This window comes from Armigeres subalbatus, chromosome 2 (assembly GCF_024139115.2).
Source record: "Armigeres subalbatus isolate Guangzhou_Male chromosome 2, GZ_Asu_2, whole genome shotgun sequence".
NCBI classification, from domain to species: domain Eukaryota; kingdom Metazoa; phylum Arthropoda; class Insecta; order Diptera; family Culicidae; genus Armigeres; species Armigeres subalbatus.
In genome coordinates, this window is record NC_085140.1 from 334,803,565 (window position 1) to 334,823,350 (window position 19,786).

The 19,786-nt window shown below is 38.9% G+C and overlaps 1 protein-coding gene across 5 annotated transcripts in view; it reads left to right on the forward strand.

Annotated features, from left to right (window-relative positions):
- LOC134212800 (uncharacterized) overlaps nucleotides 1-19,786 on the forward strand; it is a 178,103-nt gene that overhangs the window by 142,600 nt on the left and 15,717 nt on the right. The window contains exon 1 of one of the 5 annotated variants that reach the window (XM_062690972.1): nucleotides 9,730-9,853. The exons of the other annotated variants lie outside the window; for them this stretch is intronic. Coding sequence (XP_062546956.1) covers nucleotides 9,799-9,853 — 55 coding nt within the window. The 5' untranslated portion in view covers nucleotides 9,730-9,798. Of the gene's footprint in view, nucleotides 1-9,729; nucleotides 9,854-19,786 lie in introns of those variants that run through there. 5 annotated transcript variants of the gene reach the window in all.

A 19,786-nucleotide genomic window follows, 5' to 3' on the forward strand; every position in this document is an offset into this window, starting at 1 on the left:
GACCGAGGAGTCCTCTGCATCTCCGTGAGTGCCACGGGAAAGGGATATTGGTAAGCGACTATTTATTTATTTATTCCGAAAGATTTATTTGTTCCAAACGCGCGCGATCGTTCTACTGTTCGTAACATGAAAAAACGCGCACTGATTAACTTTATTACTGACCGCACTATGCAGAACACAATATTTTGGGAGTTCACGCGATCGTTCTGCTCCATATCTTACCTCTTCACATCCTGAGGAAAAAGAAGCCTACTTACCATGTTTCACTAGTCACTTCTTACGGTACACCACGTAAGAAGTGAATAACAAAAAATCTCTCTGCTCGTTTAATATGACAAAGAATATGGGATAAGTAAAATAAGTTGTGGGCACCCCTGCGTATCTTTTGACAGAAAGCAGATACTTTTTTTCTAACATCTGTCATTCATTTGCTATCGAAACACGATGTTTTGTGCAGAATACCAAACTAGATAGACCTCTACTTTGAAGTATGAACAAATATTTTTTTACTACATAAAAATCAACACGAAAATTTTGTTTGACCTTTTTCAAAGTATCATAGAATGGTGTGATTGAATTAAAAAAGTGAGTTCTAATGCGTATTCATACGGTAAATTTAGTTTTTTTTGTGGTTTAATAACGATTGCCATCACAATTTCAGCTCGAAATTTTTTCATCAATTTCCTGAAATGCTGCTAAATTCAGTGGTAAGCACCTTTATTGGTTCGGTTATGGGCACCCTCTTTTTATTGAAAAATCGTTCAATATCACTGAGTTTGCAAACAAGCATATAAATAAACTTATTTGTATGCTGTTTTTATGCATTTCCTTCGGATTAATCAGTCATAATTTATTGGAATAATAAGTTCTATTATTTATTTATTTTTTAGGCAAATCTAACCATTCTATATGCAGTTTTTGGAACTACGCGTTGGCCGATTAACATGCAACAAGTTGCATTCGACGGAGAATTCAGTCTTATTGTTTGCCATTTAAAATAGGACCTTTTAGACATTGCCTTCTGAAGTTGTTGACAAATTATAATTTATTTTTATGGGGACCCATCATTAAGAAGAAAAAAAAGTGATATTAAAAAAATATATTTTTTTGTCCTGCGATGTATATAAATGAATGCAATATATGTAAATTGATGGAAAAAGTTAAATCCAACTTCCTAAAGTTTCTATTTTTGACCTTTCTTAAGTGGTTGTTTTCGCTACTTTCTTCAATGCATGAGAAAGGCATCGTCACTGCTAGGTGGATTAATCTAGGTTTTTTATTATTTCATGACAATTAAAACTAATACTCTTTTTCTTTGAAACTGGGTGGATTTCATTTGTTATTCTTTCCTATTAGCCGGATTCCCAAGGGTGCCCACAATCGAACCACAAAACTGAAATGTCCAAAAATGCTATTAGAATATGAATATGAATTAGAATATGATCATATATCGGTATCGGCATACATACTATATTAACGTATCAGGTCACTAATATTAAGGGGACTCTCGACCCATTTCCATCCACGTTTTCGAATTTGCTCGGAACACGATATCCAGCTGTAAGGCCGTCCGAATTATAAATTTTGGACATCATCTGCGCTGTCTTTGACTATACACCACACGTTTCTCAATAGATTAGTACATTCGAATTTTGGTGTGTGGAACAATCCGGTTGGGCCTCCAAATATTTCGAAAACTTGGAAGGTAGCCCCAGCCTTTCTGGCTCGTACTTCCATGTAGATCTTAATTTCCCCATCTGATAATATCAGAGAGTCAAGGTATTGATATCCTCCGATCGTCCGGCTACAGCAAGCAGCTCAAGGTATGGTACACAGTCAATCGCGCCTACCAAGATCTTATCGATTACGCTGATAAGTAACAGGGAAGATGAAATGCATCCTTGCATCACATCAGCGGCTATCCGAATGGGATCAGACAAAGCTGCGACCCTATTTGAAAATCCCTTGCATCCCTGGGTGCCGCACAGATTTTCGTGATTCAGACAACAGAAATCCCTTCCGTATTCATTCATGTATTTAGTTTACATCTAAACAGACAACACTGAATAAACAATTTGTCGCCAAAATACACTGTTCGAGGCCGCATCTCTCCATCCTCGAATGCGCCTCACGCTCGCCAAGTCGTTCTGCACCTGGTCTGCCCATCTCGCTCGCTGCGCTCCACGTCGTCTCGTACCTGCCGGATCGGAAGCGAACACCATCTTTGCAGGGTTGCTGTCCGGAATCCTTGCAACATGCCCTGCCCATCGTACCCGTCCGGCTTTAGTTACCTTCTGGATACTGGGTTCGCCGTAGAGCTGGGCGAGCTCGTGGTTCATTCTTCGCCGCCACACACCGTCTTCTTACACACCGCCAGAGATGGTCCTAAGCACCCGTCTCTCGAATACTCTGAGTGCATTTCCTCCTCTGATTCTTCCTGTTCCTTTGCATTTGCTTCTCTACGCTCGCTCCTCAATGTTCCATCGTGTTATATCTGTAATCCATACTTTTTGCTGAGTGTTTGCTGAGCTCACCCAAGCATTCCTCGTCGCCCACTTCTCTCTGTCACCTTCCAGATCATTCACTACCCGAGTTCCAAGTTATTCAACGAACGGATCTCGAGAATTAGAAGATGACAGTCAATCGCGTTGTCAGCGCTGCGTTTATTACGGACTCACGTCTCCATTTTCAGCTGATCCATTCCCAGAGGTGCCAAATACAAGTCTTGTTAACTAAAAGCGGCTCTAGAGAAGGAAGTCTAACGCTGTGAACTGCATACGGGAGAAGCGAGCGCGGGTGGATTCCCCGGTCGACGGATGGGAGGAAAGCCGCATCAACCGGTATTGGAGCCTGATTGGAGCAAGGACAAATTCGTGGGAGCCAGAGAAAGACGCGAAATGTCAGTCACTCCCGATCTAACTGGTCAGCTGAAACGTTTGCTCTTAGAATCACTTAGAACAACTTCTTAAGGTTTTGATGACTTATCCTTATTCGAATATAGGGAAAGGTTGACAATTTTACACATGGTACCACCCCGAATGATCATGTGAGAATCAACCATACTGTCGTGCTTTGCATCATCCAGAAGCAGGTCAATGAATTTCAAGAGTCCCTCTATCTTGTGCAGATTGACCATGGAAAAGCCTTCAATCGTCTGAATCATGAAAAACTGTGGGGCGTCTCTAGAAGCAAGAGAGGTTTAAACAAAATCCCGAGTGCTGCACAATGGAATCGCTAGAGTGAGGCAAGATGGATGTATTATATCTCTGTTACTGTTGCCCATCGTAATCGACGAAATCATGGACCGCTCAAGCAACCCTCCACCATAGAGCAATCGAACGACCTAGACCCAGATGATGATACTGCTTTACCAACGCAACAGCGCTCTACCATGTAGAGTGAACTGAATGCCTTGGTCGTACGCTCCCACTCATCAACGTCAACAACACCAAAATGTCGAATGTTAACAAGTTTAACTCTACGGTAGCCGGGAAAACAGTGCAGAAGGTCGAAAACCAAAACCAGCCAACATGGGGCGGCTGAGGGCCACGATCTTCATAGAACATGGAGATCCAATCGGTTCAGGAAATGCCTCAAACCTTGAATACTCAACTCTAACGTGAAATTTGTGATGTTATACGCCAGTGAGACTTGGTGTGTATTAGCAGAGTATTCATCAACCGATGTCTACGTTTTACAACTCGGATCCCAACTTTGGATCCAACTTAATGTACATGTACGTGGGTGCTGAGAAGGAAACCAATCCCAGTGCCGTATAACCTATGTATTGTGTAACTTTGATTAACTATTTTTACAAAGTTATATTACAGATTTATTTCAGAACTTGCTTGAAAGAATGTTTTATTTTTCATAAAACTATGGCAACTTAGAAGGCAAGGTTGTTTTCAGTGTATCGTACCTTTGCTTTGGAGTAAGGTAAACGAAAATCTGCAACCAGACACCTGAGAAGACATCTCAGATCGTGTGAGGGTTGGGAAGCGCCCAAGCAGCTTTTGCCGTGCTTAAGCCGAAATTACCTCCTTACGACTATACATAAACATCCGCAGCTCATCCGCGCATGTTTCTTGCATGGGTGAGTTTAGCGTCCAATGCATCCTCTCTAAGGGTTTATCCGAGGTCGTATCTATGACGAGAATAATTTTAGGAACGTGGGCATGTTGATATCACGTGCTGCACCGGTTCTACTTCAGACTTCACCTATATATTGCGTATAGCACGGGAGGTCTGCAATTCCAAACCTATGCAAGAACTTAATAAAACAGCCATATTCAGACAACACATCTGAAATTTTAAATTTACATCTGACCATTGCCCCTATCGATTCAACCAGTTTAAGTTTCATGGTGTTATTGATTCAACAGTTAAGACTCCTTCAGCAAAAACAGCACTTACTCAAAAAGAAAAAATCTACGGAAACAATTTCCAGAATTTTTTCAATTTAATAAAGTTTGTGCTAAATTCACTACTGGATAAATATGTTACAAATATTCATATTCTTTTGCTTTCTAAGCATTCTTTGGTATCATTTTCCATTAAAATTAAAAATTTTCCTTGGAATAATTGCATTTTGGACTTTTTTCGTTTCCTTGTTATTTATTTTTATGGAAGGTACGAGGGGGGACCTTCCAAGAGCTGTCGGACATAAAATAAATTTAATATTTGTATCGGCCTTTCTTCTCTAGCAGTAAGCTTGTTCGTCTAGCTTTCGATTGGTATAAAAATATAGACATAATACCAACTAGAACCAAAGTTATGGACAAAATACAAAAGGGTGCCCACAACCAAACCTCCTCCCCTACTAAATTTAAACACATGAAATTTGCAGAATTGAATCGATGAAACCGATTTTTGACAACTTACCGGATTTGCAAATAACCATTTTCTGTTTTGTGAACGCTTTTTAATAGTATTTTACATTCTAAATAGTAATTAGAAAAGCCTTCGTTCAGTTCAATTGTCATTAGGCTGAAATATACATACAGAGAGAAGTTTATCACTTATTTGGAGCGAGATGATTCTGGCAAATGAGAGAAACGATGCGATTCAGCAAGAAAAACACAAGCGGGATGCATTCTGATTGATTTTACCACTTTCCCACTTTCTCACTTCTTACTTCTTATTTCTCAAATCTCATTTCATAATTTTTACATCTTAGTTATCAATAATCACTTTACACTTTTCATATTCACTTTTTCTCAGCCAAACGACAAGGCTTTGACCCGTTTAACAAACGACATTTACGGTGGTATGATCCGTTCGACCAAATGACATTTTTGACCATATGACCTATTCGTACAAACGACATTTTGTTTGCCTTTTTTTCTGCCAAACTGTATTTTATACCTATTCATCAAAACGAGTTTTCAGCCAAATGGCCTATTTAGCCAATTTGACCAAAAACATTTCCGGTCCAACGACCATTTGGGTCAAATGATTAGTTCGGCCTTATGTCGATTTTATCCTAATGATATTTTCGGCCTAACATCCGGTCATATGGAATTCGGTTAGATGACTTTCGGCCTAACGTGCTATTCGACCCATTTGTTTATTTTAGAAACCATCCAAAAACTTCAACTGCTAATACCCAGTGGAATGAAAGTAAAGGTATGACTTTCGTTTGTTCAATTTACAATTTACAATTTAATCCATCTGACTATAAATGTCATACTAAATGAAACAAAGCTAATTGGTTACGGTACGCAAATCGTCAAGAAGTGTAGGCTGATTGATCAAATTGGCTCATGTAGTGCATAGTTACTAATTTGAGGTTATACATTCAAAATTGAGGTGTGCGCCGCCGACAGTTTTTGCCACGTTGACATTTTTTCATCAGCGCGCCACCATTTTAGGGGGAGGGGTCCAAGAATATATCATTTGACAGAAAATGCCTTTTGATCGAAATGATTGCGTCGCAGAAAGGATATTTTGGCGCTTTCTGCCAAACGACCATTACTACGACAATTACGTCCACATAACCTGTAGGGGTAAACGGCCAGGTCGACTGAATGTCTCTTTCGGCAGTATGTCGCATTTGGTCAAAGGACATTTACGGTCAAACCATTTTCGACCAAAGCAAGACCATGCTGAGGGTGGCTGGGTTCGATTCCTGGTGCCGGTCTAGGTAATTTTCGGATGGGAAATTGTATCGACTTCCCTGGGCATAAAAGTATCATCGTGCTAGCCTCATGATATACCAATGCAAAAATGGTAACCTGGCCTTGAAACCTCGCAGTTAATAACCTTTGGCTAACGAGTCATTTGGCCAAGAGGTATTCGAACAAATGGCTTTCTGCCGAATGATGGTCGTTTGGCAGAAATGCCATTTGGCTATAAACGTCATTTGGCCAAAATGTCGGGTGGACATTTGACCATTGCGACCATTTCGACAAAACGCATATTTGGCTTGATGACCCATTCGGCCAAATGACCAATTCAGTCAAACGATCCGTTAGGGCAAACGGACCAGTTTGACCGTATGTCGCTTTGGAATAATGAAATTTTCGGCCAAACCATTTTCGATCTAATAACCATTTCGTTATACGGCCAAATGACTTCCCGTAGAATGATTTCCGGCTAAACGAACCTTCCCGTTTTTTTAATTTCCCGTGGAATTTCTGAAGATTTTTTTTATAGACAATACAAAACATTTCCCTCACGGAGAAAAAAATGTTGAATAATCAACCTAATTCTGCTTCAAATCAACAATATTTTTGCATTGATTTATTAATAACAAATAGGGTTGAATCAACCATACGCGATAGCTGATTCAACTCTCGGATATATTTGTGTCAACATGCTTTTCAGTTGTCACTGTCAAATATCACATCAGAAAACAACAATATTTATGATTGTTTTTACTTTCAAAAATGCTACGAAACTACTTCATCGGTACTACGATGACATCAACAAAAGAGGAAAATATGACAGAAGCAGAATCGAACTAGTTACAGAGGAGTAAGAGAAAAGATATTTTAGTTACTACATGAAGATTGTCACTTCGGTTCCCTTTGATCTGCTGTCCGAAACATGTGTGGTATCAAACTGTCAAATCGTATTTATTTTTCCTTCATTGACATTTAGATCCCCTATCCTCGCCAGCAAAAGATGTTCCGGACAGCGACGACAGCGACAATCTTTATCTCGTAACTAAAATATCTTTTAGGAAGAGTCATTCACCTTACCTCTGCTCCATGCTTACTTCTTGTAGACGGACGATTTATGTTGATTAGTTTCTACAATTTTTCCATATTGAGCATTTCTCTGTGAAATCATAACTTTTTTCGAGATTTCGATTTTGTATTATTTGGTTTCTCTGAAATTTCGCATATACATTCTTTGTGATCATTGGTTTGCCGTTTTGGCTCTAGCCTAACTTTTGACAAAAGCCTGAGCAAAAACACCTTGAACACTTAAAAAAAATAAAGCTTGGAAATGGCTTATCCGATCGGTTTGGTGTCTTTGGCAATATTTTAGGTAATCATTTGAGACTATGTGAAAAAATATACACTGTGAAAGAAAATTATTCAATTATTGAAAATAACACTTAAAATCGTTATCTTTGCAGATACGTATTTCGACCACACAGTTGTGGTCGAAATACGTATCTGCAAAAGATAACGAAAATTAATTGGTGGTATTAAATGAAAAGTACTTAATTCATCTTAGACGGTTGAATACATTCCACTAGAAGAGCTCTATATATATTTCTCTTAAAAATCGATTTTCTGAAAAACGTTTTTTTCAATATTTTTAATTTTTTCAAATGCTTGCCTAGCATTGACCCTTTCGGCCAAATAGCGTTCAGCAAAATGTCGTTCTTTATGTAGAACTTCTACAATGCACTCAAATGAACACAAAAAAAATGTGAAGGGAAAAGGCACCATCACCGTTAGATGGATTTTACTGTGTTTTTTTTTAATTGAATAGGATGACGGCAGGTATTCCCGGCACAGGCTCAAAAACCAATGACAGTGAAAATATTTTGTTAAAAAAGTTTCGTAGTTTTTTGTGCTCGCTCAAGAATTTACATTTCAGCTCGTGGAAACTAAATATTGCGATGCCATTTCCTTACTGATGCTTTCTACAAGTGGTCAACTAGAAGAAACTATTGAGAAACTGTTGCAGATGTAAAACTCACAATTGTGAGTCTATAATTTGTATATTTCAGAAGCAATCCAGAAACTTCAACTGGAATATAATGATGAATGAGTGACTTAAAAGTAAAGGAATGACTATTATTCGTTCAATTTCTTTTTCGCCTCACAATGAATGTCATACTAAATTAACCACAGCTTATTGGTTACCCGCTAAAACCCGTTTACTCATTAATGGATACTTTTTCTCTACTATCTCTTTCTCTCTGCCGAAAAATTTACCCATTTTGGAAGAATAACTGGATTTACTCAATTAAATTAGTCAAGAAGTGTTGGCAGATTGATCAAATTGGATCGTGTAGTGCATAGTTGCTAATTTGAGGTTATAAACATTCACAAACAAGCGTTGAAGAGAGGTCTTCAAGCCTCGTGTTGGACAATAGTAAGTTGGCTTTAGTTCCTTTATGACATTGCGCTTTCCAGTCAAAACTGTTACCTCATGGTTAATGACTTCACAAACCGCAAAATTATTCTTATCATACTCACCTCACTAAAATCTTATTACATGAGACCCACTTCCATGGGCTTATCATTGCAAATAGAAGATAAGAGTACCGCCCAGGTTTTAACAAATTTGCGTATATATGATGAAAGATTTATAATTTCGTTGACCCGTTGTCAAGTAAAACCCTATTGTCCTCTTATCTTACACTGGCCGTAGTAATTGGTTCATCTATAAACGTGCGCCTTGAAGACGAACGCAAAGACAACGGTACGGATAGGTATCTATTTCTGCAATCGTTCGCAAACTATGATAAGGCCAATTTTCCCATAAACAATGGCTGGCAAATTTTGTTTATTTTATTTACTGCTGAAATGATTGATGCTTGTCCATTGGAAGATTGACACATCTAACATGTAATATATGAATAATGAAATTCACTTATATAAGTATGAGTGACTTATACAAGTTCCCATATGCCTATAGATTTCCTTCTCCCAACCGTATCCCGAGTAGGAGCGGCGACCTCGATAACAGAGGTTGGTATGAACTTGTTGTGCATAGAAGGTAAAATATCAAAAAATAGTATGCAAAATACTTCAGGCATAACATGCTTAGATATTTTAATACTAAACGAATAATAATTTGTTATGCGTTTTGGTATTGCAATAACAAAGTATTTTGTGCTAAGGAGTATTTTGTATTATTTGCTGTTCGTACTATTTCGTTTGTCTTGATTAACCTTATTATGGTAGCAACCAATAACTGCTCTACCTAGTTGATATAAAATTTTGCCACGCCTTTATCACCTTCACCAGTTTCTTGAAAGTTGCAAAAACATGTGTTGTGTGTATTCAAGTGTGCTGGGGACCGCTTACCATAAAGAAAGCATAAATTCTTGTATGCATTTGCGATGTTGTTTATTCTGTATAAGTATTTGCATACCTGTACATAATCTGCCCACAATCGTCAATATGTTTGATATTCCTTTCTGTTTATTTACCACCGAGACAATGACGATATATAAAACACTCAGGTAATTTACAGAAACGGTTCACCACATCATTCCAACAGGTAACATAAAATTCAGCTAAGATGTTTCCTAGGAACAATATATCCGTGATTCAGTCTGTTTCAAATCGTGGTCGCTCGAGTTGACAACACCGAAGTTCCGTTCCCCCGATGGCGCTGGTAAACACCTCCTACTTCAACACGATCGACGTATTCCACAACATGGGTAACTAATCAAAAACAAAATTCTTAAATCACTCAAGTCATAACAAAACAGATTCTAATCGCATCGGTTGCCCGAATAATCTTCCATCGATATTCCGTCAATCGCGCTCGCGGTGATAATCACGAGATCAGGAATTCTTAAAAACATTCAGCTCAATTATCACGATAGAAATACCGGCACTGACCGCGCGCCTAGCCGCCACCCGCCGCCGCGCCGTGCCGGTTGGTGACAGCGCTAATCGATTCAGTCAAGCCCTCAGAATTCCCTCGGTTCATAGTAAGCAGAGCTTACAACGTTATTACCGGTCCAGTCTGTTTGTAGCGCTACGTCACCCGGCTTCGCTGCAGCCAGCAGCTCATTGGAATTAATCTAATGTAGGTACCCACCTAAGTATGTGCGGTGCAGTGGGCAAGCGGTGTGTGGTTCACTCGATTGAATGCAATCATACCGTTGAACAAGGGAATGCGATACATATGTTGAATGGATTTAAAATCGAAGGTTCGAAGCTGACGGGGTAGTTTGAAACCGATGAATAAAATCGATTCGACAGATTTCCAAATCGAATTCAAGCGTGATTATAGCAACTACACCAATAAGTGATTTGCAATAAGTAGACGTAAATGTGAATAAGGCCAGAAGACTTATGTTCCCAAAAAAGATAAAATTTCAAAAATACATTGATATTGTACAATATTTTCCACTGATCCAGAAAGTTGATCATGTCATCATAAGCGGATAAGTTTTCAAGCGGCGGCTGAGTCAGTAGGCTAGAATCGTAATCCAGTTGTCCATTGGATCTTCCAACTATTCCAGGATAAAGATGTTCCGATCAAGGCGATTCACAAGATTTAGAATCCTCTAACGATTCCTGCTTCGTTGTAGGCGTTTTTGATCGCTTCGCGAGATGGTATTAATAAGCAACGATTTATTTTACAATGTTGTGAAAACTCAGATGTGAATATGTACATTATGTGGAAGATTTTGATTGGAAAAATTTATTGGAGGTAACCACTTTACCTTCGATGGGACTCGAACCCACGATCCTCAGTACCCTAGACTGGTGGTTTAACCAACCAAGCTACGAAGGACCTCCGTCGGCCTTCGGAACTTAGCGGCTACTGAATGAGCCCGAAATACCCAAATTTGACGCATAGTCGAATCACTCACAATCCATTTGTCAAGCCAACACTAGTGTTGTGCCGTTGAGTGTTTTCCACTGACATACACCATGTTTCATTAGCTTGTGGTAATGCAGTTTTCATGTTGGATTTTTCTTCGTACGCTTACTAATACGCTTATTTTTCAAATGTTTAATAAACTCTCAAAAGCAGTCTTTGCATTATGCAATTATTCTTGGATGTAGTCGTCAGATACCTAAGCAAATGCATTCATGAAAATCTTTCAGTTCACAAGTACCTACTACCCAATATTTCCCATCATCTCCAATCATCATCACTCGCGGTGCGTTTTGTCGATCGCTCGTGATGTAATCGCAGAGGAATACGACTGCATATCGTATGCCTGGAGCGAGTAAAGTTCGAATGCGAATAGCTGGTGAGTGGCATTTGTTTACGAATAGAAGAAACCCAAAATATTTCGTTCTATTCTTTGGGTATCGTGCTCTCGCGTGAGATGAACAAATTCAAAGGAAAACAATTAATTGCACATTATTCGGCAACTAGGCCATACGAAAACCGTTTTTTTAAATATCTTGAAAAAACAACTAAATTCATTACTGAGTAGCGTCTGAGAGTTGTGAGTGAGAGTTGATGTTATATGGGGATCAGTAACCCTGCTCTGAGACGTTTATAGAGACACATCATGAGTTTGAGTTCAAAACTGTTACTTTGTGACATTCATAGTGAACTTGGTGCTCACGAGAGTCCCATTAAGGCAGACACAGTATGAATTTGATTACAAAATTGTTGCTTTGAGACGAGTTTCCAGAGTTCCATGAGGGCGAACACAGCACGAGTTTAAGTCTTAATCTGTTGCACTGAGACGTTCATAGTGAATTGAGCGCTTGCCGGAGTCCCATGAGGGCGGACACTGTTACTCTGAGACGTTCATAGTGGATTGAGCGCTCACGGGAGTCCCGTGAGGACGAACACAGCATGCATTTGAGTACATAACTTTTGCCTTGAGACGTTCATAGTGACTTGAGTGCTCGCAGTGTCCCATGAGAGCGGACACATCCTGAGTTTGAGTTCAAAACTGTTGCCTGGATACGTTCATAGTGAATTGAACGCGCGCCAGAGGTCCCATAAGGGCGAACGCAGCACGAGTTTGAGTCTAAATCTGTTGCACTAAGACGGCCATAGTGAATTGAGCGCTCGCCGTAGTCCCATGAGGGCGGACACATCATACATTTGAGTGCAAAATTGTTACTCTGAAACGTTCATAGTGTCTTGAGCGCTCGCCAGAGGCCCATGAGGGAGAATACATCATGAGTTTGAGTACAAATCCGCTGCACTGAAACGTTCATAGTGAATTGAGCGTTCGGCGGAGTTTCATGAGGGCGGACACAGCATGAGTACAAAACTGTTGCTCTGAGACGTTCATAGTGAATTCAATACCTAATTTTCATAACGACTTATCTGCTTTTGTAAATAAAGATCCAAACGTCGATTTGACGAATCTGATGGCACTCCCACGCTAACCATCACCATCTATACGTAGGCGGAGGCTTCGGCTACCTGTTGATGGTGTTGGTTTGCGTGGGAGTGCCATTATATTCATCAAATCGGCGTTTGAATCTTTGTTTACAAAACCAGATAAGTCGTTTTGAAAATTTGGCATTGAATTGAGCGCACTTTTCACTTCCAACTTCTAATTATATCGTGCATGTAAATGTTTCTGACAACATCGAGTTAGCGAGGTGCAAATGCGTTGGAAAACTGCTTCGTTTTATAGAAAAGAGATTCAAAGAAATTTAAATTTCATCGAGTAAGGGAAAATATCAAGTTACAGAACATCGAGTTAGGGAGAGTTCACTGTATTACCAAATTCATATGCTTTATCCAAGCATAAACAATCCATTTTTTAATTCCAAATAAAATATCTAAAGCCATATCTAAAGCCATAAAATACAATATCTGATGCGAATGTACCAAACTTGATACTACACAAATCAATCAGGAATTCTTCCGAAACGCCTTTCTCTTTGGATGTTTTGTCCATCGCAATTACAGACGAGATTACAGAATACCTCTTTTTACTTTGCATTTCATCTTTTGCATTGCAAACCAAACCAATAAAATTAGATCCAACAGGACTGATGGCATCCGATCAGGCAAGCCGAACACAGTCAGAATTTCGGTGGCTCTCCGAACATAATGTCATCATTAGGGGCCCCACACACGCTCCGACATGTTGTACAACTTTGACTCCGCCCCCAAGTTTGTGCGACCAATTCAGTTTGTACAACCGTTCGACGAACAGTTGGTACAACCAAAACTCCAATAAACGTAATATTTAGTCATTTTCTTTCTGTATATGCTGATGTGTTTGGTGCTTTTTTACGAATACTGGATTGGATGAATTGAATTGGAATGGAATTGGATTGGAGTGCAATTAGATTGGATTTGAATTGGATTGGTTGTCGATCGAATTGAATTTTATTGAAACGTGAATGGCATGTTATTGAGATTTTAGTGATGACCAGGGAATCAATATTCGAGCAACGCCTAACAATATACCCATTGTCGTCAATAGAGTCAAATGGTTGTTCGAACAACTTCACACACGTTCAAACAAAGCAGCAACCGAAGCGTTTTCTTGGGGGCGGAGTCAATGTTCGTCAAACTGCTTGACTGGTGTGTACGTTGCATAACAAGCCTTTATCAAAACCCATACAAAATATGACAAGAATTATTTGCCTGGCATGCTCTGATGTTTCCGAGAATACGATGCTTATATTGTAATCATAGTTAGATTATCGAATATTTCAATAAAAGCAGAAACTATGATAGCATAAAATCGAAATTTGCTGCAGAGATAATGCAAAATAACGGGATGAAAAGTTAGCAACAAAATTATCTTCTTTTTTTGTTACTGACAAAATTTTTCGGATCTTTGTCATTTTTATCTCCGACAAAAACTAAGCTTTGTCGTTGGTTCTCTTTTGTAGCTTGTTTCGCATGCTTACCCACTTACTTACTTGGAATGCGATTGGAATTTGTTTAGAGTTGAAATTGTATTTGATTGTGATTGGATTGGAAGTGGATTTGAATTGTATTGGAATCGGATTTTCACATTTCATACAGGAAGTCCTCCGGATGCTCATCCCGGAATTTCTCCGGAAGTTTCTCTGGAAGTTCTTCCAAAAGTTTCTCCAGGAGTTCCTCCGGAAGTTTACTCTGCAGTTCCTCCAGAAGTTCCTACAAAAATTTCTCCGGAAGTTCCTTCCAAAAGTTCTCCCCGGAATTTCTTCGGAAGTTTCCCCTGAATTCCTACATAAGTTCCTGCCAGGATTTATCCGGAAGTTGCTCCCTAAATTCCTCCGGAAGCTCCTCCCGAGATTTCTCCGGAAGTTCTTTTCGTAATTGCTGAGGAAGTTTCTCCAGAAAATAAAATTGGATTGGTCCAAGTTCAAGTTCCTCCAAGAATCCCTCCGGAAGTTCATCCAGGAATTCCTCAGGAAGTTCTTCCGGGAATTCCTTCGAAATTCACAGTTCAAGATCCTCCCAGAATTCCTCCGACAGTTCTTCCCGGGATTCCTCCCGGAATTTTCCAAAAGTTCCTCCCGGAATTCCTCCGGATGTTCCTTCCGGAGTTCCTCCGGAAATTCCTCCCATAGCTCGCAAATTCCTCCCAGAGTTCTTCCGCAAATTCCTCAAGGAAATCCTCTGGGAAATCCTCCAGGAATTCCTTCTGAAGTTCCCTTATGAGTTTCTCCGGAAGTTCCTCCCCGTATTACGAAGTTCCTCTTCGAATTACGAAGTTCTTCTAGGAATTCCGAAGCTCCTCCCGTAATTCCTCCGGAAGTTCCTCCATGAATTTCTCAGAAAGTGCATCCCGGAATTGCTCAGGAAACTTCTCCAGGAATTGCTCCGGAAGTTCCTCCATATGTTCCTCCGGAAATTCCTCCCATAGTACTTCTGCAAATTCCTCCCAGAGTTCTTCCGCAAATTCCTCAAGGAAATCCTCTGGAAAATCCTCCAGGAATTCCTTCGGAAGTTCCCTTATGAGTTTCTCCGGAAGTTCCTCTCTGAATTCCGAAGTTCCTCTTCGAATTACGAAGTTCTTCCAGGAACTCCGAAGTTCCTTCCGGAATTCCTCCGGAAGTTCCTTCCGTAATTCCTCAGAAATACGTGATGAACTTATTGTAAACATAAAAAACTAGATAATAAAGATCTAAAAAATTCCTCAGAAAACTTCTCCAGGAATTGCTCCGGAAGTTCCACCCGGAATTCAACCGGAAGTTCCTCCATATGTTCCTCCGGATGTTTCAGCCAGAGTTCTTCCGGAAACTCCTCCCGGAGTGCCTTCGCGAAATTCTCCAGTAAATCCTCTGGAAGTTCCAGGAATTTCTAAGAAGGTTTCTCTCGGAATTCCTCAAAAAGCTTCTCCAGGAATTGCTCCGGAAGTTCAACCCGGTATTCAACCGGAAGTTCCTCCGGATGTTCCTTCCGGAATTCCTCCGGATGTTCCTCACGGAGTTCCTCCGGAAATTCCTCCTGGAATTACTCCGGAAGTTTCTCCCGGAGTTCCTCCGGAAATTGCTTCAGGAAATCCTCCGGAAGTTCCTCCAGGAATTCCTCTGGAAGTCCCCTTACAGATATTTCCGGAATTTCTCAAGAAATTTCTCTAGGAATTCTTCAGGATGTTCCTCCTGGATTTCCTCAGGAAGTTCCTCCAGGAATTTCTCAGGAAGTTCCTTCAGGAATTCCTCCACAAGCTTCTCCATTCTTCCGGAAGTTTCTCCAGGGATTCATCTGGAAATCCTCCAGTCCTCCAGAAGTTCCTCAAGAAATTCCTTCAGAAGTTCTTCCAGGAATTTCTCCGGAAGTTCCTCCAGGAATTCCCTCGTATATTACTCCGTATTTCCTTCCTGAATTCCCCAGAAGTTACTCCAGAAATTCCATGGAAAATTCCAGGAATTCCACAAAAAGTGCTTACTGGAATTCCTCTGGATGCTTTCCTCCAGAATTTGCTCAAGGAATTTCTTCGGAAGATGCTAAATGGATTGCTCCGGAAGTTCCTCTAGGAGTTCCTCCATGGAGTTCCATGAAACCGATGAAAACGAATCTATCCGAAGTTCTTCCAGAGCGTCTTCGACATCACGAGTCGAATCCGATGAAAACGATGCAATCAATCTGACGATCTTCCAGGGCGTCTTCGACATCACGATGAAAACGAATAGACGAATCCAAGTCAAAATAAGAAGAAGACACACGACCAGCGATGGAAATCGGACGAACATGATCCGATTCGACGTTTATCCTAAACTGTACAGATCGCGATCTGTACAATTTACGAACAACATTGAGTTCCCATCTTTCACGATTGAGTGTTATTACCTTGGACACTCGCACATAACAAAATATTGCAAGATTGAGTCTTGCTCTGAGAAATGAGTTACTCTAGCCGTTCTACCTACGAACGAATCGTGACAACTATTTGCCCCTAGAGCGTGAGTGTCTTTCTGTTTTCTTTGCATGACTACACGCGGGACGTTGAGCGCGCTTGCTTAATTATGTGCACTGTAGATTGAAGCCCCTCAACTACAAAATTATTCAACATTATGTGTACTTTGTTCCGATTTTATTTCTTATTGGGCGAAATTTCCTGTAGTTTCGAAAACTTCGATAGTTAGATACTTTTTAAAATCTTCAAACTATTGACGTGAAAGAAGCAATGTCTTTAAAATTTGAAAGCAAAATTCTTACTGAGTAGCTTTCAATTTAAGTGCGAACTAGGTGCGATGCTAATTGGGATTTGGGATTTTGTTTTTAGCTAACAGCATGAAAAAGCAAAAAGGACACAAATGATGCCGAAATTGTTCTTTTGCGAATGCCATTATTAATATACGAGCATGTTATTGGGTAAAAAATCCTATAAGTCCATAATATACTTCTGTTTCCAGCAAGTATTACCAGTAAGCCGCCATTGTTCGGCTTTCATGAAACCCTGTCTAGTATTCGCCGAAGATGGACTTTTCTAGCGGTCTTAATCTGTTGAACAGAATTCTGGACATAATTTTGTACGCCGAATTAAGGAGGGTTATTCCTCGGTAATTGGCGCACACCAGTATGTGCCCTGTCTTAAAGAGAGGATCATTTTATAGTAACCTTCAAAATCAGTAAAAACATTAAGAACGTAAATTCTGTGACCTTAATCTCTAAAGCAATGTTAAAAATATAATTGAATTCATCTACAACAACAACAAGTTCGTTGATTTATTTAGGACGTTACAAAAATTATTTTTAACTTTTGTCCTCCCCTAAGCAGTATTCCATAATTGCTCTTCAAAGTGCGTGGACATATGTAGTTTCTCAAACAAACGAAAAAAAAAAATCATACATTCCAGAACAAAATTTTTTTTTCGTATTTTTTGCCAGAATACGTATTTTTGGAAGAGGATTCAGAATATATAAAAATCTCATTTTGGCCAAAAATGTTACATATGCAGTTTCTCAAACAAACGGTTCAATTATTTTCTGATAGGTATGTTCTAGCAAATTCTTTTTCTTGTGTTTTTCAAATATTTTTACAAATTTTTGAAGGAAAAATAATGGTTTTGGCAGGTTTGGACCTATTATTGTTGAAAATAGGTTATTAAGATCAAGAGGGTAAGCGAGTTTCATAGCGTAATGAGCTCGAGCGGAATGGGTGCTTCGCTTAATTTACAATGCTTTGAAACTCAGATGTGAAAATGTACATTATGTGGAAGATTTTCATTTGAAAATGTATATACACTTAACCAGCATTTCAATCACTTGTCATAAGACGAGTTTGTACAATCCCATTGAAATTCCACCACTTAATTGTATCTTGACAGATACGTATTTCGACCTCAACAGTAAGTCTTCAGTGTCTCGTACTTGACTCGAGTCGACTCGACTCGACGGCCTTACTGTTGAGGTCGAAATACGTATCTGTCAAGATACAATTAAGTGGTGGAATTTCAATGGGATTGTACAAACTCGTCTTATGACAAGTGAAGACATTCCACTAAAAAACTCAAAATAATTTTCTTAACAAAAGAATTTCAATGTTCAGTATTTTGTATGCCGAGTTTCAACTAGAAAATTTCTTTTTACTGAAATTCCAGTTTGTTAGTAGACCAACAATGTTTGTCAGTAATATATTCCCGAGTCTCGGTAACAAATTCTGTTGATTATTTTGACTTTTATTTATTTTTGCTGAATGAATCATCAAATCCATAAAATGCTGAACGGCACAAAAAGTCGGTAGAAATTTATACAGCGTCTTGTTTTGTTGCTTATGTCTTACGTGTTGAGCTAAAATTATTTTGTAAATTATTTCCAACGTGCTGGTTGGACTTGCGTTTCTAAAAGTGAACTTTTTGTATTTTGCAAAACTCAGCCACAGATCGCATAGCTGTGTAGAACAAGTCGAAATGCATCGATGCCCTCTGCCTTGCAAATTTTTAAAAGAAATTATCATGGAGTATAGCCAAAGCTTTTTGAGTTATCAAGAAGCTTTGGATATACTCCATTATCGTACTAAACATTTTTCATATTATGCTACATATCGTAAGTGTAATCTCTCACTTATTATCATCATTAAGTGAGAGATTTTTTTCATTCAATCTCTATCAATCAAGAACTGCCAAAGTTTTTATTACTTTATACTTTTATTTTATGCAAATGAACATTGATTCAATATACTGTCCAGTCAGTAAAATAGGTTTCCAAAAAACAAATCTTCATTTACTGACTAACTCAGTTATGTGCATATTTATTTGACGTTTTCGTTTATGCCGGTAATGACAATTACTGTTGAAATTACTGGATTCCGTAGTCCAAAACTCAATAAAATTAATACAGGTGCTGAAAATAATCATCTTTTGCACATAGAGGCGGCGGCGGTGCACAGGTCTAATTTATGGAAGAACATCAATTTTATAATTTCAGGAAAATATGTGGTGCATTCTCGATTTTTAAATTTTGAAGAAAAGATCAATTGAAATGTCGCCTCTGCTTCAATCCTGGCAACGAAATTGGTAAAAATTTGAAGTGTGACATGAAAGCGATATGAAACCTAGAGAAGAAACTTATTTCTAAAGAAAGGCTATGAAAATATAAAGCAAAATTATGCTACCAAAAATGGATGTTAATATCCTTGAATAAATAAATATAATCCTCATAAGACTTGTTGAATCGATTAAACAATTGCAACAAATTCAAATGTTTAAAGGGAAAGGCCTCGTAGTAACTTTTGAATGAAAACTGGGAATTGAATTATTTGACATTGCTGTATGCTGGTGTTGATATTTGTGACATATAGTGTGATTCGTTTAAAGCACAATGCAAACAATTGTTAAGCAATATGTCACGAAAATAAAATTGCATCAAACTCACGCACATTCCAAATTGTTTTCAGCAACGAATTTTTGCTATTAAATAGATCCCTTATCAGGATTCAGTTTTGCTTTTTATAACAAAAAAAATCCCGTGATTTCCCGGAACAAGCAGTATTTTTAACCTGAATTTAGGCTTATTTGGGAAGTATTTGGCTTCGCAGTCTTGGAGGGAATTGAAAACTATGTTTTTAATCTTTTTCCGGGATAATAAAAGTATCGGGAAATGGACTCTCTATGTTTCACTATTTTAACAACTTTATAACCCGAAAAATATATTAAGCTCTTTTAGTGGAATGTATTAAACCGTCTAAGACGAATTAAGTACTGTCCATGTCCAGAACAAGGAATACTACCCGAGAAGTGGTGGAGATGCGTTGACGACA